Source organism: Myotis yumanensis, unplaced genomic scaffold (genome assembly GCF_028538775.1).
Source record: "Myotis yumanensis isolate MYYU_CA2020_CCGP unplaced genomic scaffold, mMyoYum1.0.hap1 SCAF_2, whole genome shotgun sequence".
Taxonomy (NCBI): domain Eukaryota; kingdom Metazoa; phylum Chordata; class Mammalia; order Chiroptera; family Vespertilionidae; genus Myotis; species Myotis yumanensis.
The window spans coordinates 70,948,462-70,975,072 of NW_027223753.1; the positions used below are offsets into that span (position 1 = coordinate 70,948,462).

A 26,611-nucleotide genomic window follows, 5' to 3' on the forward strand; every position below is an offset into this window, starting at 1 on the left:
CTACACTCAAGCCACGCCCACAAGCCAATGAGGAGTATGCAAATTAACCTGACAAAGATGGTGGGTAATTTGCATACACAGAGCACAGTGGGAGAGCCGGCAGCTTGGGGGGACGTGGCTCCCTGGGTTGCTCCCTCGGTCACTGCCTTGGGGGGACGTGGCTCCCTCGGTCACCGGACGGAGAGCAGAGCAGGAGAGCCGGAGGCTTGGGGGGACGTGGCTCCCTCGGTCGGGGAAAACCTAGAGCGGGGGGGGGGGGGGGGGGGGTGGTTGGGTGGGGAACATCAGAAATGCTGGGAATCGTAGTTCTGATGGCAGCCCCAGGACCGGAAGCCCAGAGCGCAGGGAGCACCAGGAATGCTGGGAATCGTAGTTCTCCTGGACACTAGAGCAAAGTGAGCCTGGAGCAAGTTACTGTTGCAGTTGGGGATGGAGGGAAAGCAAAGGTGAGAGACATAAGTAAAAGCAGAGTATCTAGGAAAAATTAAAGATATCCTAAAACTTCCAGGAAATCTCCACCAATGGAGCAAAGAAAAAAAAAATGTCTCTATTATTCTGTGAGCAACAAACCAAACTGGGTTGGGGGTCTCAGATAATTCGCTCATATGATTGCAAAGACAGACAGAAACTCCCAGATTGGAGAGGGCTCCCCTGAGGGCTCCCAGATTGGAGAGGGTGCAGGTCGGGCTAAGGAACCACCCCTTCTACCCCCCCCACCCCACCCCCACCCACATACACAAATCTTCATGCACCGGGCCCCTTGTTTAATATAAGAAGCATTAACTTGCTATTACAGTACCATATAAGTACTGTTAATTTTACATCATAGTATTTAAGTTACAGGATATCGAGAAAACATCACTCAAGGACTTTACCTCCTCTTCTGGGGAAGGCAGTGCATTTTTGGTTGTGTGTAGGATAACTGCATCATGTTAGGCAGAATTATGACCTTTTATTATGACCTTATGTGGAGATTAAGTATGGTTTATGGAGATGCACATGGGTGTCAAGTTGGTAAGGGCTGGACTTGTGATCGTTTATTTTATGTCAAATTGACTAGGCCATGGGGTGCCCAGATTAAACATTACTTCTGGGTGTGTCTATGAGGGTGTTTCCAGATGACTTAGTAGACTGCCATCCTCAGTGTGAGTAAGCATCATCCAATCTGTTGATGGCTAAATAAAACAAAAAGAGGAGAAAGGTAAAATTCATTTACTGACCTAGCTGGTTTTGCTCAGTGGGTAGAGCATTGGCCCATGAACTGAAGGGTCCCAGGGTTGATTCTGCTCAAGGGCACATACCTCATTTGCAGGCTCGATCCCTGGCCCCAGTCAGGGTGTGGGTGGGAGACAACCAATAGATGTGTCTCTCTCACACTGATGTTTCTTTCTTTCTCTTTCTCTCTCTCTCTCCCCCCTCCCCCTCCCTTCCACTCTCTCTGAAAAATTTATGGGAAAATATCCTTGAGTAAGGATTGACAAAAAATAAAAAATAAATAGCATTCTTCTTTTAAAAAAATTCATTTCCTTTCTGCCTGCTTGAGCTGGTACATTGGGCTCCTCCTGACCTTGGACTGGAATTCTGGGATTTATACCACTGGCTTCTCTAGCTCTCAAGCCTCTGGTCTTAAACAGGAATTATACCATTGGCTTTTTCCTAGGTCTCTGGATTTCAGATAGCAGATTGTGTGACTTCTCATACTTCATAATGGCATGAGCCAATTCCTCACAATAAATCTGTGTGTGTGTGTGTCTGTCATTGGTTCTGTTTCTCTGGTGAACAGACTAATACAAGGTAAATTTTATAAATAAGATTACATTTATTGATTAGGGGTTTTATTGTTGTTGTTTGGTTTTGGTCCATTTAAAATTTAACCCATTGGAGCGTATGCAATTGAATTCTCTTTTTTGGTCATTATTTTCTACCATTTTAATTTTTCCCTGTTGAAACTTTTGCAGATCTGTTTTGTCAGGAAAGTGATACTTGTGATACTTCTATCAATGTTTAGTCGACTAAAAATTTTACCTTATCAGTTTTAACTCTTTGTAAGTTTTGGTGTGTTTTTGTTACTAGCAGTCTATGCCATTGGCCAAGCAATCTGGTAGAATGATAATAAATTAATAATGTTAATACTAATCCTAATAATAGCTACCATTGATTGAGCACTCACTACGTACGAGGCATTATTCTAAAGTACAACCCACATAAGTCTCAACAACCCTCTTATACACAGGACAAACTGTAGCACAAAGAAGTTAGGTAACTTGTCCAGGGACACAAAACCAGTGAGTGGCAGGATTGGCATCAAAGTGGCCATGTTAAAATACGCTGCTGTGGACTGTAAACTACCTGTTTGTTTTTCCCACAAGAGAAAAAAAGTACTATTTATAAAACAGGGTTTAAAGTTTATAATGATGATGATGATAGGAGCTAGTATCTAGTGAGTACTTATTATGTGCCACACAAACACTAAGCACTTTATATTCTCATTTAACCTTCACCTCTTCTTTTTTTTTTAATTTATAATTTATTAAAGTATAGTTGATAGATAATATTGTATTAGTTTCAGATGTACAACACAGTGATTTGACATTTATAAATCTTACAATGTGATCACCACAGTAAGGCTAGTAACCATACAAAATTATCACAACATTACTATTTCTTCTATGCTACCATCTCTGACTTTACTAATAAGGTAACTAACAAGACTCAGCAAGGTTAAACAGCAATCAACAATTCTGTTAAACCTATGTTCTTAGCCTTTAAACCATATAAGGATTGAAATAATACAGGGTGGGGCAAAAGTATGTTTATAGTTCTGAGTATATGATACAGAGTTTTACTCTTGTATAATTAATTATTTATTACCCGCACCAGTTTTCCGCTGGCACCCGGGACCCAGGCCTTCGTTCCGGCCAGAGCAGCCTTCAAGCTTTTGCTGATCCGGCCGGAGCCACCTTCAAGCATTCTCTGCTCTGGCTGGAGCCGCCTTCAGTCTTCCCTCCGCCACTTCGCACCTACATATGCAAATTAACCACCAACAAATATGGCGGTTAATTTGCATATCTCACTGATTAGCCAATGGGAGGCATAGCAAAGGTACAGTCAATTACCATGTTTGTCTATTATTAGATAGGATTGTATAATTTTCCATACGAAAAACTGTAAACCTACTTTTGCCCAACCTTATTTTATTTTATTTTATTTTTTAAATATATTTTATTGATTTTTTTTTTTTTTTTTTTTTTTTTTTTTACAGAGAGGAAGGGAGAAGGAGATTCAGCTGCTTCCTGCACACTCCCTACTGGGGATGTGCCCGCAACCAAGGTACATGCCCTTGACCAGAATCGAACCGGGGACCTTTCAGTCCGCAGGCCGATGCTCTATCCACTGAGCCAAACTGGCCAGGGCGCAACCCTATTTTAAAGAGCTTGATATATTGTTTTTATATGTACTGTTCTAAGAATTAATGCTATAATATTTAAAAACTGAGCATCTACAAAAATTTATAACAGCTCATGTAATGCTCTTGTAATAAGAAATTCTTAGATTATATTTCATATTCAAATTAGTAACCTGGACAAATAAACAATTTGTTTTACCAAATGACAACTACCACAATTATGATGGCTGAAGGGGTACTTATTTAAAAGTATACAAATAATGCCCTGACTGGTTTGCCTCAGTGGATAGAGCATCAGCCTGCGAACTGAAAGGTCCCAGGTTCGATTCCGGTCAAGGGCATGTACCTTGGTTGCGGGTACATCCCCAGTAGGAGTTGTGCAGAAGGCAGCTGATCGATGTTTTTCTCTCATTGATGTTTCTAACACTCTATCCCTCTCCCTTCCTCTCTGTAAAAAATCAATAAAATATATTTAAAAATAAAAGTATATAAATAATGAATGACTTCCCTATATTTACATCAAGTTCACTTTTGTCAATGAGTCTCTTAATGTTCCTGTGATACCAGCAATCTCATGCTAATGAGATTGACAGAAAAAAATGTTTAATAAGTAGAATCTCTGCTTTTCAATCTCATATGCTTTTCTGGTGTTGCAAAAATTACAAGGAAAAAGATAAGCTAGAAAGCCCTTATTACTCTTTTTTGCTTGTATACTGAGTAAAATAAAAGAATGAATTCTCACATTCAATGTTAGAAGGACATGAGTGATATAGTGAGTACAAAAATATTTCCCAACAGATTACTTAATAGTTGCAAAGAAGAAACCATACCTTCACAAGGGCAAGAGTCTACAGTAACCAAACTTAGGATGGTAATCAAATTCAGCATCACTAAATAGTAAGAACAACTTATATTATGTGTTTTCTGATTTAAATCAAAATAAAGTTCACATTATCTATCACCCAAATGTTAAAAATGTTTAACTGAATCTAGTTTATAGGAAATATGATACCACTAGGAAGGAATCAGATTCATTCAGAATATCAGACAATAAAACTTGGCTACATTTTCAAAAAGTCAATGTCATCCATTATACTGGTTATTTCTTCTCTTTTTAGTCAGTCTAGACCAGCCGTGGGCAAACTACGGCCCACAGGCCAGATCCGGCCGTTTGAAATGAATAAAACTTAAAAAAAAAAAAGACCGTACCCTTTTATGTAATGATGTTTACTTTGAATTTATATTAGTTCACACAAACACTCCATCCATGCTTTTGTTCTGGCCCTCCGGTCCAGTTTAAGAACCCATTGTGGCCCTCGAGTCAAAAAGTTTGCCCACCCCTGCTCAGAGGTTTATCAACTTTATTAATCATTTCAAAGAACCAGTTTTTCAGGGATTTTCTCTAATTTTGTTTTGTGCTATTTTAATTTCATTGATTTCTACTTTTTATTATTTCTTTCTTCTACTTGCTTTATGTCGAATTTACTCTTATATGTCTAGATTTTTAAGGTAGAAGTTTAGATTATTGGTTTGAAACTTATTTCCTAATATAAGCATTTAATACTATAAATTTTCTACTAAGTACTGCTTTAGGTGGATCCCATAAATTTTAATGTTTTTTTATTGATTTCAAAGACAAGAAAGGAGAGGGAGAGGAAGAGACAGAAACATCAATGATGAGAGAGAATCCTCAATCGGCTGCCTCCTGCACACTCCCTACTGGGGATCAAGGCCAAAACCCAGGCATGTGCCCTGACCCGGAATAGAACCGTGACCTCCTGGCTCATGAGTTGATGCTCAACCACTGAGCCATACTGACTGGGCAGATCCCGCAAATTTTGATAAAATTATGTCTTCATCTTCATTTAATTCAAAATAAATCCTAACTTTCTTTGAAATTTTCTCTTTCACAATAGGTAAAAATATGTGGTTTACTTTCCAAATATATGGGAATTTTCCAAATATATATTATTAGTTTCTAACTGAATGCTGTTAGAGTCAAAGAAGATACTCTGCGTCTCCTTCAATTATTTTAAAATTTTTTAAAGTTTATTTTATGGTCCAGAATATCTTCCAGCTGTGTAAATGTTCCATGTGTGCTTAAAAAGAATATGTATTGTGCTAAATATGTATTCTGGTAAAGTGTTCCATAAATACCAATCAGCTCAAGTTGGTTGACAATGCTGTCTAGGTCTTCTATATCCGTACTGATTTTCTACCTAGTTGTTTCATCAATTACTGAGAAAGGGGTATTGAAGACTCCAACTGTAACTGTGGATTTGTTCACTTCACCTTTCAGTTCTATCAGTTCAGCTTCATGCTCTCTATTAGGAGCAGACATATGATTGGAGACATATTCCTGAACACATACAATCTAAATATATAAAAGCCTAAGTGACCAAATGACTGGTCGACCAGTCACTGTGACACGCACTGACCACCAGGGGGCAGATGCTCAATGCAGGAGCTGCCCCCTGGTGATCAGTGCACTCCCACAGCGTGAGTGCCACTCAGCTGACCAACCTGTCCCAGTGGCCAACCAGCCCAGCGGCAGCCACTCACTCCCTCAATAGTCCTGCAGGTCTAATCTCTGGAGAACGGGCCAGGCACCAAGGGACCAGTGCTGCTGGCATGATCCCAACAGCACCGCCAGCCTCCTGGAGATCATCTTTGGGCACCTTGGCCACTTCCCCTCCCTAGATGCTCTGCAAGGAAGAAACAATATAAAAGCGGCCACCAGGTGGCTCCCAACAACTGGCGCAAACTCAGCTGGACCTGGGCCAGCAAGGGCGTCCCACCACCTGCCAAGAGGGCCAATCACGTCCTGCCCTCCCCACCCCTCTCAGAACAGGCACCAGACACAGGGCTCATGGCTGGCGAGTGCCGCTGTGGTGGTGAAGGCCTCTCCCAATCAGGACTGACTGGGCACGAGCACGCAACAGGCCCAGCAGGGCCAGGATGAGCAAAAGCGGCAGGAGGCGTTGGACTGGTGGTTTCGGCCCAATCCCCACAGGCCACGCAGAGGGACCCGACCCATGCACAAATTCGTGCACCGGGTTGTATATAAGATTGTTATGCCTTGTTGGTGAACTGGCCCTATTACTATCACAAAACGTCTCTCTTTATTCCTGGAACTATCCCTTGTTTTGAAGTCTACTTTGTCTGACATTAATACAGAAACTCCAGCTTTCTTTATTTTAGTGTTTTCGTGGTATATCTTTTTCATCTTTTTACAATTTCCCTCCCAGTGCAATTAATACTTTGTGTCTGACAGTTACAGGTAGACCACCTTCATCTTTCACTCCTGGAAATATTTGGGGATTTTCCAGATACATATTATTAATTTCTAATTGAATGCCCTTGAGAGTCAAAGAAGATATTCTGTGTCTCCTTCAATTACTAGGGGATGGAGAACCATCCTCATTAGTTATTATGCTATTTACATTTCTTTTTTATATGTTTTAATTAATTAAAATTATTTTTTAGAAAGAGAGGAAGGGAGAGACACAGAGATAGAAACATCGATCTGCTGCCTCCTGCACACCCCACACTGGGGATCAAGCCTGCAATCCAGGAATCAAACCTTGACCCCCTGGTTCATGGGTCGACGCTCAACCACTAAGCCATGCAGGCTGGGCTCTTACATTGACAGAGGTTCATCCATATTATAGCATGTATCAGTTCTTAATTCCTTTTTATGGCTAAATGGTATTTCATCACATGGTATATATCACAATTTTTAATCCATTCTTCCATTAATGGTCTTTTGGTCTGTGACCACTCTTTTGTGAATAATGTTGCCACAAACGTGTTGCTACATACTTGTGTGGATACCAATTTTCTATTCTTTGAGGTATATATCTAGTAGATGAATTTTGGTAATTCTATGTCATAAGATAACTCTATGTCATATGGTAACTCTATGTTTAACTTTTTGAGGAACCACAAAACTGTTATCCACAGCAGCTGACCTTTTTATATTTCCACTAACATTGTACAAGGTTTCCAATTTCTCCATCAACTTGCCAACACTTCTTTTCAGTTTAGCTTTTTTTATTAGAGCCATCTAAGTGAATGTGAATTGGCACCTTGTGTGGTTTTTATACGCATTTCCCTAAAGACTAAACATGTTGAGTGTCTTCATATGTTCTTGTCCACTTGTAAATCTTCTTTGGCATTAGCTCTATTCAAGTCCTTTGCTCATTTTAAAATTGGGTTGCTTGTCTTTTTGTTGAGTTATAAAAGTTCTTTATATATTCTGCATGCTAAATCTGCATCAAATACGTGATTTGCAAATATTTTCTACCATTCTGTAGCCTGCTTTTTTATTTTCTGGATAATGTCCTTAACATCACCTAAAATTTTATTTATTTAATATATTTCTCCTCACCTAGAATGTACACTTCATGTAATACCAGACTTTTTTTCTTGTTTACTATTACACTCTCAGGAAGTAGGACAATACTTTGTACATTATTTTTCCAGTGAATAACTGAATACATGGCTCTATTATCAAATTGTCACATCAGAGTCATATAGAATTGAGCAAAATACAAAGTGTTTACACAAACTAAATCTGATATATTGACAATAAGTACAGAATAGTCAGACTGTTTTCTTTCTCGTGACTATGTATTTTGGCTGCTACTTATATTTGTAGAAAAGGGGAAAGAGAAGCGTTATATAAGGATCTGGGTCAAAAAAGTAACACTGTAGTGTCCATTTGCTATGGTCTTGGCATGGAAAGAATTTTAACTAAAAAAAAAAAAAAAAAAGATTTGGGAACCACAACTTCCAGTCAGGCACGTGATCACGACAGTAAACAACTAAATTGGATATTGTCTTCTGAGCACATTTAAGGTAGGCTAGGCTAAGCTATGATGTTCGTTAGGTTAGGTGTATTAAATGCATTTTTGACTTAACAATATTTTCAACTTATGATGGCTTTATGGGACATAATTACATTATAAGTAGAAGAGCATCTGTATTGCCAGTAGAAGGTGGTGGTAGTGATTATATTGGTAATTCAATACTTACTGCTGGAATACAGATTTAAATCCTTATTCTGAGAGTTCTGAAGAATTCATAAAGTTATACTGGAAGGTCAAAAACCTTTAGCAATAGATGTTCACTATGTCTTAGTATTATGCTCACTATTTGCAAAGCAACTACTCTATTTGTCAAAATTCAAATGAATAAGATTTTGTGTCCTTGGATCTTAAGTACATTCTGTTCTCTGGAGCAATAGCAAACAAAGGCTAAATAACCCTATATAATAAAGAGCTAATATGCTAATTAGACCGAACAGCCAAACGACCGTCTGGACAACATTCCGGACAACCATCCAGATGACCTTTGGATGAAGCCGCGGCTGTGAGGCTGGCCAAGGCAACGAGAAGCTGCGAGGGCCAGCCGAGGCTGCGAGGGGCTGCGAGGGGCTGCGAGGGCCGAGACCTTTGCACAAATTTCATGCATCGGGCCTCTAGTCTACACTAATAAAAGAGAAACATGGTAATTAGCGTATGACCGCTACGCTTTTCATTGGCTAATCAGTGAGTATATGCAAATTAACTGTCAGCCAAGATGGCGGCCAGCAGCCAGGCACTGAAGCGAACATGAGGCTTGCTTGCTGCGGACTCCAACGTTCCCCGCCTCACTTGCCGGCCTCTCAGCTGCAAGTCTAACCAACTATGTACTATGTTGCAAATAGGAAGGTAAACAAAACCCCAGAAACCAGCCGGACTGAAACCCAGCCGGACCGAAACTTTGTATCAATGTTTTCAGCAGCGAGGCCTCAGACCTAAAGCTGGCCCAGAATAAAAAAAAAGAAAAAAGAAAATAAGGAGCGGTTGGAAGCTTTAGTCACTCGCCAGCCGGAAAACAGCCCTCAGCCCCTCACCCAGACTGGTCAGGCACCCCAGTGGGGACCCCCACCCTGATCCAGGACACCCTTCAGGGCAAACCAGCCAGCCCCTACCCATGCACCAGGCCTCTATCCTATATAGTAAAAGGGTAATATGCCTCCCAGCACCGGGATCAGCGGAGCAGCGAGGCTCCCGGCACCGGGATCAGGGTGACAGGGGGCAGCGACCAAATCCCGATCGCCCTGCGGCTCTGTGTGTGACAGGGGGCGGGGACACAACCTCCCTATCCGCCCTGCTCTGTTCCTGACAGGGGAAGGTGCCCCAACCCCCTGATCAGCCCTGCTCTGTGCCTGATAGGGGGGGAGCTCCCCAACCCCCTGATTGCCCTGCGGCTCTGTGTTTGAGAGGGTGCAGCACACCAACCCCCTGATCGGCCCTGCTCTGTGGGTGATAGAGGGTAGCGCCCCAACCCCCCTCCAGGGGCCTTGCTCTGTGACAGGGTAGAGCCATAACCTCCCCATTGGCCCTGCCCTGAGTGTGACAAGGTGCAGCACCCCAACCCCCTGATCCGCCCTGCTCTGTGTGTGACAGGGGACAGTGCCCCAACTCCCCTATCGGCCCTACTCTGTGAGTGACAGGGGGGACCTCCTCAATCCCCTGATCGGCCCTGCTCTGTGTGTGACAGGGTACGGAGCCCCAACCCCCCTGATGGGCCCTGCTCTGTGAGTGACAGGGGGCAGCGCCCCAACCTCCTGATCGGCCCTGCTCTGTGAGTGACAGGGGGCAGTGCCCCAACTCCCTGATTGGCCCTGCTCTGTGTGTGACAGGGGGCAGCGCCCCAACCCCCTGATCGGCCCTGCTCTGTGCGTGACAGGGGGTGGCGCCGCAACCTCCCCATTGACCCTGCCTTGAGTGTGACGGGGGCGGTGCCCCAACCCCCCAATCGGTCCTACCCTAAGCGTGACTGAGGGTGGCATCGCAACCTCCCAATCCGCCCTGCTCTGTGCATGACGGGGCGGCGCCCCAACTCCCCAATTGGCCCTGCTCTGAGCCTGACCAGGGGCTGAACTTAGGGATTGGGCCTGCCCTCTGCCACCCGGGAGCAGGCCTAAGCCAGCAGGTCGTTATCTCCCGAGGGGTCCCAGACTGCGAGAGGGCACAGGCAGGGCTGGGGGACCCCCCTCCCCCCGCCCCCCGAGTGCACAAATTTTTGTGCACCGGGCCTCTAGTCCTATATAATAAAAGCCTAATATGCTAAGTGTCCAGTCTTCCAGTTGGCCGTTCAACCAATCAAAGCATAAATGCTAATGAATGCTAAGGCCACTCAACTGCTCACAATGACATTCACTGACCACCAGAGGGCAGACGCTTCAACCGGTAAGTTAGCTTGCTGCTGAGGTCCAGCCGATCAGGACTGAGCAAGACAGGCCAGACACGCCCTGGAACCCTCCTGCAGCCCCTCCCGGGCTGGCCAACCTCTCATATCTCTCCCCGGCCTCAATCGTGCACTGGTGGGGTCCCTCGGCCTACCCTGCGCACTCTCGCAATCTGGGACCCCTCAGGAGATGTCGGAGAGCCATTTTCAGCCCAACGGCAGACTGACCGGTAGCTATGATGTGCACTGACCAACAGGGGGCAGACGCTCAACGCAGGAGCTGACACCTGGTGGTCAGTGTGCTCCCACAGGGGGAGCACCGTTCACCCGAAAGCTGGGCTCACAGCTGGCAAGCACAGCGGTGGTGGCAGAAGCCTCACCTGCCTCCACGGCAGTGCTAAGGATGTCCAAGCGATGGCTTAGGCCTGCTCCCCAGTGGAGCAGGCCTAAGCCATCGGGCCTGCTCCCCAGTGGAGCAGGCCTAAGCCATCGGTCCGACATCCCTGAGGGCTCCCGGACTGCGAGAGGGTGCGGGCCAGGCTGAGGGACCTGTCCACCCTCCAAGTGCACGGATTTTTGTGCACCGGGCCTCTAGTTTTACATAAGATTACCTCTCAAATACTTGAAAATGACTTGTAAATATATACTCATCTGTCCTTATAATAAAATCACATTGCACTGATAACTCAGTTCAGCTTAATTCCTAACATTACCCTCAATTCTGCTTTTTCTATTTTTATGCTTTTATATTGACATTTCATTCAAAGACAGATCAAAATATTTTAGTTCTATCTTTTGAGTATTCTTTACCACTCTCACCTATGGTTTTCTTATAAAATCTTCTTTAGTGTAATCTAAAAATATCCTGGGCTTCCACAGTCTTTCCTATACTGTCCAGAATATAGTCTGTAAATATTTCACATGAGTTTTGGTATTCAAACTAAATAGAATACTACAAATGATCTGCTACTTAGAACCGAATTGGATCATTATTCTTCTAGGAAGACCATACTTGTGATTTAGGGGGTGAGGCTGGGGAGGGGAGGGCAGCCATATTACATTATTGGCTAAGTCTTGATTTCCTGTCAAAATTTCTAGGTCTATGATATAGCTTTGAATTTTAAACATAAAGGCAAAGTTACAGGTTGATTTCTATGAAATAATCTTTTATTTTAGTTTCTTATTCTGAATACATTGTTTAAATATGTTGGAATCCCGATTCACTATCCAACATATTAGCGGCATTTCTGAAATATTCCATCCTATACAATTCTGAAACATACTTCACATATATTGTAAATAAAATAAAATCGGAAAATTAACCAAGGCTCTGCAACTTCCACCTATTTTGTGCATCTCTGCTTTATTATGTCTGTTTTATAATTTATTCCAAAGGAGAATGTCTGCTTAGTGAGAAAACAAATAGAAATAAAATTGAAGTGGGGATCTGCTTTCTCCTCGTTATATCTTAGCCCTATACTGTGGGTCTATTTTTTCCTTGAAAAAAAAAAAAAAGCACAAAGATTATTTTTGTTACACGTAATTTTCAAAAGCTTCAGTTTATTCTGGCCAATTTTATTTGCCCACTTAACTTTTTCAGTATGAACCAACATTCTATATTTTTTATACATATCTACCCAGAGGTCTCAGTATTTGAAAAGCAATGCAAAAAAACTAGTAATTCATGATTCTAATGTATATGACTATAACTTACGCTAAATGTAAATATATACTCATCTGTCCTTATAACAAAATCACATTGCACTGATAATTCAGTTCAGCTTAATTCCTAACATTACCCTCAATTCTGCTTTTTCTATTTTTATACTTTTATATTGACATTTCATTCAAAGACAGATCAAATTATTTTAGTTATATCTTTTGAGTATTCTTTACCACTCTCATTTTTTAACCATCTTTAGTAATATTAATATAAGATAATTAATTGATGTTAGGTTTTTTCAATTGTCAACTTTTTTATTCTTATTTTTTTAGTTTTCTGATTTTTATACCCAGATGATGTAATTTCTTCATTTTACTGAATGAAAGTAATGTCCACTTTGAAGTAACTGTGTTTTTTGCTTCCCAATCCATAAAGAGTTCCAGATTTAACATAACCTTCTTCTGCCTACCCTGTTACTATCTAACTCATACTTAAAAACAGAAAACTGAAACAAGAAATATCTTTTCAAAGGTTAACAGCTGACTTTTCTTTTAAGCTCTCATATTATTGATTAAGATCACTCTAGTCTGAATTTGCCAATGGAAAACGATGTCTAAGTGGCAAAAGACACCTGAAGATAGCTGTACAATCAGTGGCTGTTCAGTACTCTAAATTAGTTAACATTATTTTTATAAGTTCTTTCTTTTTCGTTTTGACAACTTCTCTACTTTTGAAAAAAATGTAAGCATATACCTTAACCCATAACTTAATGTCTTGGTATAAGAAGGTAAGACTATGGTATTTCATAAGACATAAATCACCACATTATCAAAGCTTTAAATGAGATAATTATATGTATTCTACATTGGATAATATTTCATCTGCACTTTTAACAAAAACTAGCTGAAGTTGTGATTTTAAAATTACCCATGGCAAAATACCTATTATGAAACAGATTTATAAAACTTAAAAAAAGGTCTGACATACATCACTTATTTTCTATGACTGAAAACATAAAGAAAATAGTACCTATTATTAACAAAACTGTGTAGACAGAAAAAAAAATGGTAGAATGAAGAAACTTTAGGCCACAATAAGACACTATTACAGAACATAAAACTGGCTCAGAATTTAATTGAAGTAAAAAATAAAATTATTTATAACAAGAGCACAAAAGCTGTGCTTTTAAAAAGGATTTAAAGGAAAGGAAATGAGAAAGGTGAGAAAAAGTACTACTGGACTCCTTACCCATTGCGGCTGGTGCTGGAGCTTCCTGATGGTATTTTCAGCCTGCTCCAGCTTAGCACTGGCCTCATCACTCTGCTGTTTGATGGTGGCCAGTTCCCGTTTTACGAGGTAGTTTTCCTCAGCCTCCTGGGCTCTTGTCACTTGTCCCTTAGGACATAATTTTTGTGTGTATAAAGCAATTTAGGACAGAGTCAAGACAGACTGTCTTTGTGAGGTTTAGTTATTTACTTTGACATCGTTTTTTTAAATTACCTCAGAGAACAGAACAGCCTAAGCAATTGTTAGCCAGCAGCTCATTATTGCTCCAGCAAATTTTGGGGAACTAAATGAAAAATTCATCTGACAATCTTAAGAACAATTCTTGTTTCAGTCAATAAAATTCAATTCATGCAATATTATTGAATTGTACATGCAGGACTAAATGTCAACGAATAAGTAGTTAATTTCACAGAATCCACTGATTGCCATTTTGTAATACTTTAAAATAAGGTTAGCTTTAAAACGTGCAAAAAGATGCTTATTTTAATAAACCAAGATAACACCCTGTTATCAAGAATAAGCTTACACCCATATGTACCACCTAAAATATTATTTTGGGTGGGAAATGCATGTAAAATTGCATGCATTAAAATACAAATTTCTACATTTAGGACTTTCCTTAGAAGTTAGAGAAAATGCTAAAAAAAAAAAAAAAAGTAATATAAAACTATACCTGTATCAATCTATCTGCCAAGGAAGCACTTTCCTACAAAAGGAAAAATTCAGATAGAAATGTAAGAGAAAGAAATAAAATAAAGGTGATAAAATTAGGAATAAGAAGAAACAAAGCATACCCAAATTCCACCTACTTTTCATGTAATTAAAATAAACATGAAGATTTTACAGCTATTTTTACTGAATGTGTTTTTATTCTTAAACCTTAAAAAAATATATTAAAGAATAGGCTGCAGAAAGTCATGTACTAGAAGAGACTAAACACAAATTCCAAGAGGTTTTTCATTATTTGGAACAAGCAAATATCTTCCCTTTAAAGCATACTTTTAAATCTTTATTTTTAGAGTTAGTCACATTGTCAAACCACTTATGTGAAAAGGAGAAGGAATTTGAGTAAGCAATTCCACTTACAAAGTGTGACAGCAGTTTGTGCAAGCCCAACTTCCAAAGACGCAAAGCAAGAAAAATATCACAAGTGAAATTAATGAGCTCAAGGTAACACACCCTAGCAATAACTGATTAAACATTTTGGTTGCAGAATTTGATACATACATATTTATAGAATTCTAAGTGGAAACACGTAGGCCATCTAAGTCAATAAAAAAGGTACTTAGTTTTTAGAATCAAAATCCAAGCTTAACACTTTCTAACAGCACCTTTATCATTGTGAAGGTTCAATAAAATAAAAATGCTTTCTCTGTGAAAATATCTCACGCCAAGGATAAAAGACCACTAAGATGATATATATATTTTACTTTAAAACTGAGTATTTTTGGAAAAAAAAGTATGTAATTTAAACAAAAACAACTAAGCTCAATCTTTTTGCAGAATCACCAAAAAAGTAGAATTGTCATCAAAGCAACTCTAATAAGATGAAGAAAATACAGGAAAACTACTTTTGACTTAATATAGTGAACCTGCAATTATCACACACAAAAATAGGCATGTAATTAGCATCCTGGTCCTTGTGCAGCACTATTTAATATAAAACCATTAATACTTTCAAACAAAAGACAAAAATGCAAACTATCCATTTTTTTATTTATTGCTTTCTTGAATATTGATCCATAGATTAGCAGGAAAGATTTAAAGATAATTGGCAATATCATAAAAAGTACTTTTAAACCTACTTTCTCTCACCTTTAGTCAAAAACAAAACAAAACCCCCAAAATATCAAAGACTTTGTAAATTCAGATGTTTTTCTTAAAATAACCAAAACTCCTACAGTATACTTTTATTATTTAATACATTCTTATAGCATCAGAAACAAGACTACAAAAGGTATTATATCAAAAGCATAATATAAGAAAGAATGCAATATGTCCACATTTGCCCAGTTATTTTACATGAAACAAAGAGGAATAGGTAACAAGTGGTATCAAAATAATTTTAAGAACCAAAAGTTTAAGCACAATTCCCCAGTGTTGAAAATCACGGTGAATTTTTAAATAAGAAATCAGTCAGTCATTTTGACTAAACTTAAAGCAATCCTAGCTAGGCCTTACATGAGTCATTGCCACATTTAATATATGGCTAGAAAGTCAGGGCAATATTTGAAAATACTATACAGAGTAGATTCTAAATTAAGTTACCTCAAAAGAACATACATTTTAGAGATTATATGTAAAGAAAACAAGCATTACTATATCTTACTTAAAACTTTAAAGTTTAAGAGCTAGTAGTGATCAATTTTTACTAATGACAAGTTAATTAATTAAGTAGTAAGCCAGGCAAGCTAAGCAGTTAATACCACAACTTTGGAGACATATAAACTAGATTTCTTTATATAAAATAGACAGGAAAAAAACTGTGTATTTAACAGAAGCTTACATAAGTAGTCATTTACTTACTTTTTCTAATGTTTCAATGCGTTGTTTTAAAAGCCTATTTTCTGTGCGTAACCTCTGAAAAAAGAAAGAAAAATACAAACAAACAAAAAAATGGTTTGGTTGCAAGCATTCCTGAGAGGGAAAAGAAATACCTAAATCATAGTCCTTAAAAATATATCACATTTTATAAATAAGAAAAGAATCTAAGGAATGGTTATATTATTATCTGTCAAATTCTTAAAGAATCAGAGTAAGAAATACATGGCAAAGAAAATGACCACCTTTATCATTTCAACTGTGGTTGAATTTTAAATATATTCTACAATACATACAGAAATAACCCCTTTGTTTTCTGTACCTGTCATAATGACTCTTAATCAATGTGTATTTTCTTATGTCTTAACATATGCATTAGATAGAAATGACTCTAACTAATTTATCTCCTACAAAGCCTATCTACATGAACAATATTCAAATGTCTATCAAATTTTTAAAAAATAAGAAATCTGCAAAATGCATGCTCATAGGATAAGTATTAAACTGTTTGGAACTAGACAAGTCTCAAATTATAATGCATATATATGCCAAGTTGCAGAATTCCTTACATTTTGAAAAGATAAAGAATGAAATGTTTTCCATCATGAGGTGTTTTAAATGTAAGAACACTAAAAGTTCAAATTATTAGCATCTTTCTCATAGTTCAGAGTAAAACCAGATTTTAAAAAATCTTCACCTAATTGTTCAATGCCTGACTCCCCATCCTGTGAAGTTATTACCATAAAGTATTAAATCTAAAACACTCTATGTTAAAAAGAAATCTTTTTGCACATATCAACTAATATAATTTCATATTAATCCCCTATATAAATTATTCCTTCATTTTAGAATCTACTGTTATCCCTCCATTTTGTCATCACTCTACTCTCAAAACTCCTCTTACCTTTTTGTATCAATTTACTCCACAACTCAATCCAGCCATCTTCCAACCCTGCTCTTCCTCTAAATTCCTGCTAAAAAATGTCTTCCTCAGAAATTTCTTCTGTCAATTCAATCTAATATTTTGTCAGTAAATACAAAAATTTAACATTAAGTCTCAGATCAAAAAATAAAAAAAATTCTCTATGAATTATTGTATCATATAAAGTAGACTACAGATTAGAACAAATACATCTTAACCTAAAAAATATAATCTTCCAAAACTGAATAAGAATAATCAGAAAACCTAAATAGACCAATAACATTGATGAAACTGAAGCAGTAATAAAATAAAATAAAATAAAATAATAAAATAAAATAAAATAAAAAACTCAGAGCAAACAAAAGCCCTGGTCCAGACAGCTTCACAGGAGAGTTTTACCAAACATTCAAAGAACTAACACCTATCCTCCTCCAACTACTCTAAAATATCCAAGAGGAAGGAACACTTCCAAGCTCTTTTCATGAGGCCAGCAATATCCTAATTCCAAAACCAAATAAAGACACTACGAAGAAAGAGAATTATAGGCCAATATCCCTGATGAACACAGATGCTAAAATCCTCAACAAAATATTAGCAAACCGGATCCTGCAATATATTAAAAAGATCATACACCACGACCAACTGGGATTTATTCCAGGGATGCAAGCTGGTACAATATTTGCAAATCAATAAATGTGACACATCACATAAACAAATTGAAAGACAAAAATTACATTATCATATCAATTGACATAGAAAAACCATTCAACAAAATCCAATTCCATTTTTTATAAAAACTCTCAGCAACGTGGGAATAGAGGGAGCATACCTCAACATAATAAAGGTCATATATGACAAACCTACAGTCAACATAATACTCAATGGGCAAAAACTAAAACCATTTCCTCTAAAAATAGGAACAAGACAGGGATGTCCACTTTCACTACTCTTATTCAACATAGTACTGGAAGTCCTAACCACAGCAATCAGACAAGAAGAAGAAATAAAAAGCATGCAAATTGGAAAGGAGGAAGTAAAACTCATTCAGATATGACATGATATTGTACAAAGAAAATCCTAAAGACTCCACCAAAAAACTACAAAATTTAATAAAGGAATTTGGCAATGCAGCAGGATACAAAATTAACACCCAGAAATCAATGGTATTTTTATCTCTCTATATAAAAAGCCAGTGACCATAACAGCTATTACGACCATAACGATTGGTCGCTATGATGCCCACTGTGGCCAGCGAACCACCTGATCAGGGGATGGGGCTGGCCAGCCAACCTTTCAGCCCCTCCCCCCTGCTGGCCTGCCCCTGATGGGACTCTCCCACCCTGATCAAGAGCTGGCTGGCTGGCCAAACTCCCCCACCCTTCCCCCCAGCCAGTCCCGCCCCTGATCAGCCTACCCCACCACAATAGGCTGGCAGCTGCTCCCCCCCAGCTGGCCCATCCCTGATCACACCCCTCCACCCCAATAGGGGGTAGGGCCGGTCAGCCAACCTCCTGCAGCCCCTCCCCCCCACCCAGCCCCACCCCAGATCCGCCCCCACCACCCCAATCAGGGGCAGGGCAAGCCGGCCAACCACCCATGGCCCCTCCCCCAGGTAACTGGTCCCTGATCAGCACCTCCCACCCCATTTGAGGGTGGGGCAGGCCGGTCCACCGCTCACAGCCCCTCCCCGTGGCCAGCTCCATCCCCAATCGGCACTCCAACCCCAATCGGGGGTGGGGTCCGCCAGCCAATAGCCCGCGGCCCTGATTGGGGCTGGGCTAGCCGGACCCCACCCATGCACAAATTCATGCACTGGGCCTCTGGTATACCAATAATGAATTATCAGAAAGAGAAACTAAACAAACAATCCCATTTACCATAGCAACAAAAAAATTAAGATACCTAGGGATAAACTTAACTAAGGAGGCAAAAGACTTGTACTCAGAAAACTATATGACATTGAAAAAAGACATAGAGGAAGATATAAACAAGTGGAAGAATATACCCTGTTCATGGATTGGTAGACTTAACACCATTAAAATGTTCATACTACCCAAGGCAATCTATAGATTCAATGCAATACCTATTAAATTACCAACAGCATTTTACAGATCTAGAACACATACTCCAAAAATTTATATGGAACCAAAAAAGACCCCCAAATAGACACAGCAATCTTGAAAAAGAACGAAGTTAGAGGGATCACAATACCAGATATCAAGTTATACTACAAAGCCACTGCAATCAAAACAGCCTGGTACCGGCACAATAACAGCATACAGAGCAATGGAACAGAGATGCCAGAAATTGATCTAAGCCATTATGCTCAATTAATATTTGACAAAGGAAGCAAGAACATACAATGGAGTAAAGACAGTCTCTTCAATAAACGGTACAGGTACATTCCAAAAAATGAAACTAGACCACCAACTTATACCATACACAAGAATAAACTCAAAATGGATAAAAGACTTAAAAGTAATTCATGAAACCATAAAAATTCTAGAAGAAACCATAGGCAGCAAAATCTCAAGACATCTTTCGTAGCAACATGTTTTGGGTACATCTCCTAGGGCAAAGGAAACTTAGGAGAAAATAAACAAATGGGACTACATCAAAATAAAAAACTTCTGCACAGCAAAAAAAAAAACCACCAACAAAATAAAAAGGGCACCCACACCACTGTATGGGAGAACATATTTGGCAATGATTCATCTGTTAAGGGTTAATATACAAAATATATAAGGAACTCATACAACTTAACAAAGGAAGACAAACAATCCGATTTAAAAAAAATGGGCAAAGGACCTAAATAGACACTTCTCAGAAGAGGACATACAGATGGCCAAGAAATATATGAAAAAGTGCTCAAAGTCACTGATCATCAGAGAGATGCAAATCAAAATGACAATAAGGTATCACCTCACACCTGTCAGAATGGCTATCATCAATAAATCAACAAATGACAAGTGCTGGAGAGGATATGGAGAAAAGGGAATGCTACTACACTACTGGTGGAAATGCAGACTGATGCAGCCTCTATGGAAAACAGAATGGAGGTTCCTCAAAAAATTAAATATGGAACTGCCATTCAACCCAGTAATCCCATTTCTAGGAATATATCCTAAGAAGTCCAAAACACCAATCAGAAAGAATGTATGCACCTCCATGTTCATAGCAGCACAATTTATAATGCCTAAAATCAGGAAACAGCCTAAGTGCCCATTAGTAGATGAGTGGATAAAAAAGCTGTGGTTGGCATGATGGATAGAGCATCAGCCTGTGGAGTGAAGGGTACCAGGTTCGATTCCGGTCAAGGGCACGTACCATGGTTGCAGGCTCCTCCCCGCCCGGGCCCTAGTCAGGGTGCATGCAGAAGGCAACCAATCAATGTGTCTCTCTCACATCGATGTTTCTCTGTCTTTCCCTCTCTTTTCAACTCTCTAAAAATCAATGGAAAAATATCATCAGGTGATGATTAAAAAAAAAAAAAAAAGCTGTGGTACATTTACACCATGGATTACTATGCAGCAGTAAAAAATAAGGATCTCTTACCCTTTGAGACAGCATGGAGGAACCTGCAGAGTACTATGCTAAGCGAAATAAGCCAGTCAGAGAAAGACAAGTATCACATCATCTTACTCATATGTGGAATCTAATGAACAAATTAAAGTGTTGAACAAATTAGATCCAGAGACACAGTAGCCTGGAACAGACTGTTGAATCTCAGAGGGAAGGTAGGGGGAGGTAGGGAGAGATCAACCAAAGAACTTGTATGGATATATGCATATCCCATGGACACAGACAGTAAGGTGGTGAAGGCCTGAGACAGGGGATGGGGTGGGCTATGAGGGGTCAATGGGAGAAAAAAAGGGGACATGTGTAATACTTTCAACAATAAAGATTTTAAAAAATGAATCTTAAGAGTTATTACAAAGATACTGTGCAAATTAAATTTTCTTCTATTTACTAAAACATATTTAGATGATTTGAAAAGTGTGATCTCAGACTACAAAATAGCATGGAGGGTCTACACAAATAAGCAATAATTAAATGCTGTTAAAGTCTGGGAAGCCAAAACAACAAATGTGATTCTCAAAATGTTCATCAATATAAAATTATAACATTTTGTTTATCCTAAAAGATTTAGAAAGTTAAGTTCAACCAGACAGTTGAGTGAATAAAGTTAATGTTACAATAATGTTAAAAATAATAAAATTTTTAAAAACATTCACCTGGATTTCCTTTCCCATCCCCTTTAAATCTTCTGAAATTCTGCTATAAATAAAAATTTAAGATTTTCCACCAAAGATCTACCGAAATGTCTTAATACCACTTTTTAAGTAAATCACTAATTCCTCATTTGTGTGATATCCACTTCAACATGAACTGATAACTATAATAGACTTTATCAATTAGTAAAAACTACTTCAGGATTACCTATTAAATTTCGGAGTTTGTCTTTTTTTGGATTAGTTATCACAGTATTTTGGTCCCCCAAACCTCAACTATTAGTGTACTAAATTAGTACAGAGACTAGGTTTTGAAGTTAGGCAGAGTTAAATTCAAATTCTCACTCTATAATTAACACCTGTGCATGTCATTTACTGTCTTAGACTCTCCATTTCCTCATCTAGAAAATTAGAATAACTCCTACAATACTGGAAGAATTAAATAAGATAGCATAGTGCTTAACATATATATCAAACACTTGGTTACTGATGAGCATTGCTCATATTTTTAAAGTTAGGCATGAATATTTTTTATTACTTTCATCTTTTACAATTATTCTTTAGATTGTTTACTTCTCTGGAATACTGCAAGGAATTAAGTTTGACTGGGTTTGTTAATGTGTATTTTGTGGGGAAATTAATGTGTTTATATAGCTTGTAGTTATTTTTGTCTATCTTTTATTCATCTTTTTAAAACACCTGTATGCAAAGTTTTTCAGAGTTTATTTCTTAGGTTCTATCCTATTTTTCATTTAAGTTAATCCTAGATATGCATTTATTTTTAGTTTACATGAAACTTCTTCACAGATATTTTTGAAATGTTTGTTGCTAATACATAGGAAAGTTAATGTCTAAAATGCCTGATTTATCACAAATTTTTGAGCATCTTTCTTTTTAATCACATTTTCTGAAACTAATTAAGAGTGTTTTCTAACTTTTAAGTAAAAAACACAAAGAGAAATGTCAATAGACACGTACACTTAAAAAAATTTTTTTAAAGGCTTTTGACCTACCAATTAGGAAAAAAAAAATCAGACTTGAGAGTGAGAGCAAGAACGAAATACCTAATGTTGGCAACATATTAGTGAAATGGAAACTCACTGCCAAGAAGGATATACTCTGGAAATATTTTTAAGGAAATTCACGTAGTACATATCAAACATCTTAAAAATATTAATATCCTATCATTCTACTTTTTACAACTGGCTATGGAAATTCAAGGTACCAAAACAACTTTATATGCAACATGCTAACTATAAGCATATATGAATAATGAAAAAAGTGAGAAATGTCCCAAAATAGGAAAATCTTGGATTGGAAGAACCCACTCTTGAATCATCTATTCTTTCCAACATACTTATTTTATGACATAACCCAGTTCAACAATCCTCCTCCTCATAGGGAGAATCCTGTGATCCCATCAACTTTTCATCGTTCCTCACTCACTGATGTCCTCTCTCCTCTCTTTCCAAAGTTTAATTTCCAATCACTGTAGACTTTCCCTTGCTTTTATCCTCCCTTCCCTATCTCTTTCTTAGTAGTTAGTATACTTGTCTGATGAAACCACTACTCTGGGTCAACATACTGACAACTCTGTGTCTGCATCGATGCTGGAAAATATGACCAAAGAGAAACATAAACATGTTGCTTATTTAAAATTAACAATCACTAAATTCATTTGGACTCTTAATGTATCCCAGCAATAAATATGTATTTACATATTTATTTACATAAAAAACAGCAAATCTCTAACCCACTATCATTTGATAATCTTGCTTAGTATTTCACTGAAAACATTATAGCAGTCAAGAGAACTCACAAACTCCCACAACCACATCTTACATTTTACCTGTGTTTTTGTGCATACGTTTTCCTTTCTCTCCTGTTATTGTGGATTAAGCATCCATGTTAATAGACCAAGTTAAGTCTCCTACCCATACCCTCCCAACTCCAGCCATTATCTTGTTATTCATACATCAATTTTTCCTATTTATTACCATAATAATGTGCTTAATAAAAAATGTGTCTATTTTTACATTAAAAAAAGAAATACAAAAAACCCAACATAACTACCTTCTACTCTTTTCTTTTGGCTTCTAGGCACTCTGTCTCCCTGGAGTTCTGTTTTGCTGCTTTAGCCTCATCTTCCTAATTTTAAATGTTGGCTTACTCTAAGGCTCAATTCTTGAACTCTCTTCCCTATTTTATCTATTTAAGAATTTCTGGCCTTACCCAGGGTACAAATACAAATTTTTAAAAAATACATTTTTTATTGATTTCAGAGAATAAGAGGGAGAGATAGAAACATCGATGAGAGAGAATCATTGATTGGCTGCCTCCTGCATGCCCCCCACTGGGGATTGAGCCCGCAACCTGGGCATATGCCCTGACTAGGAATTAAACCGTGACCCCCTGGTTCATAGGTTGACGCTCACCACTGAGCCATGTCAGCTGGGCAAAATTCAAATTTTAAGGTATACATAGGAATGTATACACCCTTTAAATTGAAAATGTACCTGTTTCTCTGGAAAGTAGTTAAAAAGTATAACCTTTGCTTAGTAATAATGAGATTCCCAAGTAATCTCATTCACTCTCATGGCATTATCATGTCAATAACTGCCAAATTTATATTTATACTAGAGGCCCAGTGAATGAAATTCGTGCATGGGTGGGGTCCCTCTGCCTGGCCAGCAATAGGGGCCAATCAGGGGCCATCTCGCCCAGTCCCAATAGGGACCAATCAGGGGAGAGACTGTGGGAGGGCTCCAGGGTGTGTCTGGCCCCATCTCGCCCAGTCCCAATTGGCCAGACCCCAGCAGCAAGCTAACCTACCGGTCAGAGCATCTGCCCCCTGGTGGTTAGTGCACATCATAGCGACCGGCCGGTTGACCACTCGGTTGGACACTTAGCATATTAGGCTTTTACAAATATATATATATATAGATTGAGTTTGTCCTCTCAACTCTAACTCTGAATATTCAAGGGGCTACTCAAACATCTCCTGGGCATCTCATACTTTTAAAATATGCAAAATTAGCCCTAACCGGTTTGGCTCAGTGGATAGAGCATCAGCCTGCGGACTGAGGGGTCTCAGATTCGATTCCGGTCAAGGGCATGTACCTTGGTTGCGGGCACAACCCCAGTGAGGAGTGTGCAGGAGGCAGCTGATCGATGTATCTCTCTCATCGATGTTTCTAACTCTCTATCCCCCTTCCTTCCTCTCTGTAAAAAAATCAATAAAATACATATTTTTTAAAAATATGCAAAATTAGGCTCCTAGTATTTCTCCCCAAACCAGATTCTCCTGCAGTCTTCACCATCTCAGGTAATGGGAACTCCATTTTTCTAATTGCTCAGGCCAAAATGCTTGATTCTGTCCCTCTCATATCTCTACATTCAATCTGTTAGCTTTACCTTTAAATTTCTCCCAGTTTTCAATTTAAATACTACTCTTTTGTTTTTCATACCTTAAGGTATTTTGTTCTCCTATTTAACACTTATCATTATCTAAAATACTATACATTTTACTTTTCTCTTTACTGTCTGATTTCTGTACTAAAATGTTAACTCCATGAGGGCAGGAATTGGTTTGTTTCATGAACACATCTCAAGTGCCTAGAACGGAGCTTAAACATGTAAGTTGGCACTATAAATATCTGTTGAATGAATGACATTAAATAAATTATGCTACTGCACCCCCACTATATGTTATTATTCAGACATTAGTTTTTTAATAAAAAGTTCATAAAATGAGCATCCAAATCCTTCTTACATTACCTACACATTAAAGTCTCTCTTGGAAAGCATCACAGTGTATACACTGAAGAACCTATATGGGCCCTAAAAAACCAAATCAGGGTTCAAATTCTTGACTTTTACCATTTTCCAGCAATGTGGCCACTATCATATTAATTGAGCTCTCTGGTGCTTAGTTTCTTCATGAAAAGATGGGAATAAGAAACCTTTCAAAATACTATTCTAAGAATGAATGGAAATAATGCACGTAGATGACCTCTCATATATTAAATGTTGAATAAATGTAACTGTCAATACGAATACCTCACATTGCTGAAAATAATTACTGAATGACTTAGATATTTGTCATGACTTCTTTTTTATGTCAGGCAGTAGATGCACAAATGTTTTTATATTATTCTCTGTTTTTCAACATATATGGACTATTTCTTAATTTTTGAAATTTAAAAAATGTTAATTTCTGATTAAAAATAAGTCAGGATTTCTAATACCTCCCATTTGCAAAGAACACATTTAAATATAAGTATTAGAGTTCATATGTTTATCTTAAGTAAAGTAGAAGACAAAGATTTTTCTTTTTTTCTTTATTGATTTCAGAGAGAGGAAAGAGAGAGGGATAGAAACATCAATGATGAGAGAATCATTGATGGCTGCCTCCTGCATGTCCCCTACTGGGAATCAAGCCTGCTACCTAGGCATGTGCCCTGACGGGGAGTCGATCCATGACCTCCTGGTTCATGGGTTAACACTCAACCACTGAGCCACAATGGCCAGGCAAGGTGTTTCTTTTTTAAAGATTTGTGGGTTACCCTAATATAAGCTATAATTTTAAATTTGTACCTCCTTCCTTTCAGGTGGAACATCAACAGATTGGAAAAAGATACTGATAAAGATGTTTCCATTAACAAAAAATTTCACACAGTAAAATGTGAGATTCTCCATATGAAAGCATTATTATAAAAATCTTCCTATATATACATATATATCAAACACTTTCGCAGAGAAGGGGTAAAAATACTTAAAAATCACATCTTGACCAGGAAGGTGACCAACAGATATAATTCTTAGAATAAAAGGTCACCAACCCAAAGGTCTTAGAATTTTAATTAAAGTAAAGAGAATGGAAACCTTAAAAATACTGCGTAATATCATAGGCTGTTTGTTTTTGCTTCCATATTAAAGCATCAAATAACTTGATGATCATACTATGTGCTTATGTAGAGAACAGTATAAGACTATGTCCCTGAAGGCTTTTGAGGAGAACCAAGATAAGAAAGTACTAGTTTAACAGAACTCATTCCCTTGTAAAAGGAACCTCAAGGAGAAGGGGAGAGAGTAAGAAAGTGGCATATCTCATTTTACAGAAAGGCTCATATAATACATGGCTAATTAACTGTAAATAAGGTGATCATTTGATCATAACTGATCCAATAAACAAGGTGGTCATCTGATTATGACTGACATGAGTTGCCAGGTCCAAGTCAAAGCCAGACATACCAAATTTTAAGTGAAAAAAGTTCAGTCACACAAAAATTGTTTGGCTTTGTCTTTTGGTGGCGGGGTAG

The 26,611-nt window shown here is 38.3% G+C and overlaps 1 protein-coding gene across 6 annotated transcripts in view; it reads right to left on the minus strand.

Annotated features, from left to right (window-relative positions):
• EVI5 (ecotropic viral integration site 5) overlaps window positions 1-26,611 on the minus strand; it is a 203,346-nt gene that overhangs the window by 92,742 nt on the left and 83,993 nt on the right. For 2 of the 6 annotated variants that reach the window (XM_070405593.1, XM_070405597.1), the window contains exons 11-13: window positions 16,122-16,175; window positions 14,269-14,301; window positions 13,557-13,703 (exon numbers count right to left, since the gene is read on the minus strand). The exons of 1 other annotated variant lie outside the window; for it this stretch is intronic. In XM_070405593.1, coding sequence (XP_070261694.1) covers window positions 13,557-13,703; window positions 14,269-14,301; window positions 16,122-16,175 — 234 coding nt within the window. The remainder of the gene's footprint in view (window positions 1-13,556; window positions 13,704-14,268; window positions 14,302-16,121; window positions 16,176-26,611) is intronic. 3 more of the 6 variants (XM_070405594.1, XM_070405598.1, XM_070405595.1) reach the window with 2 other exon arrangements.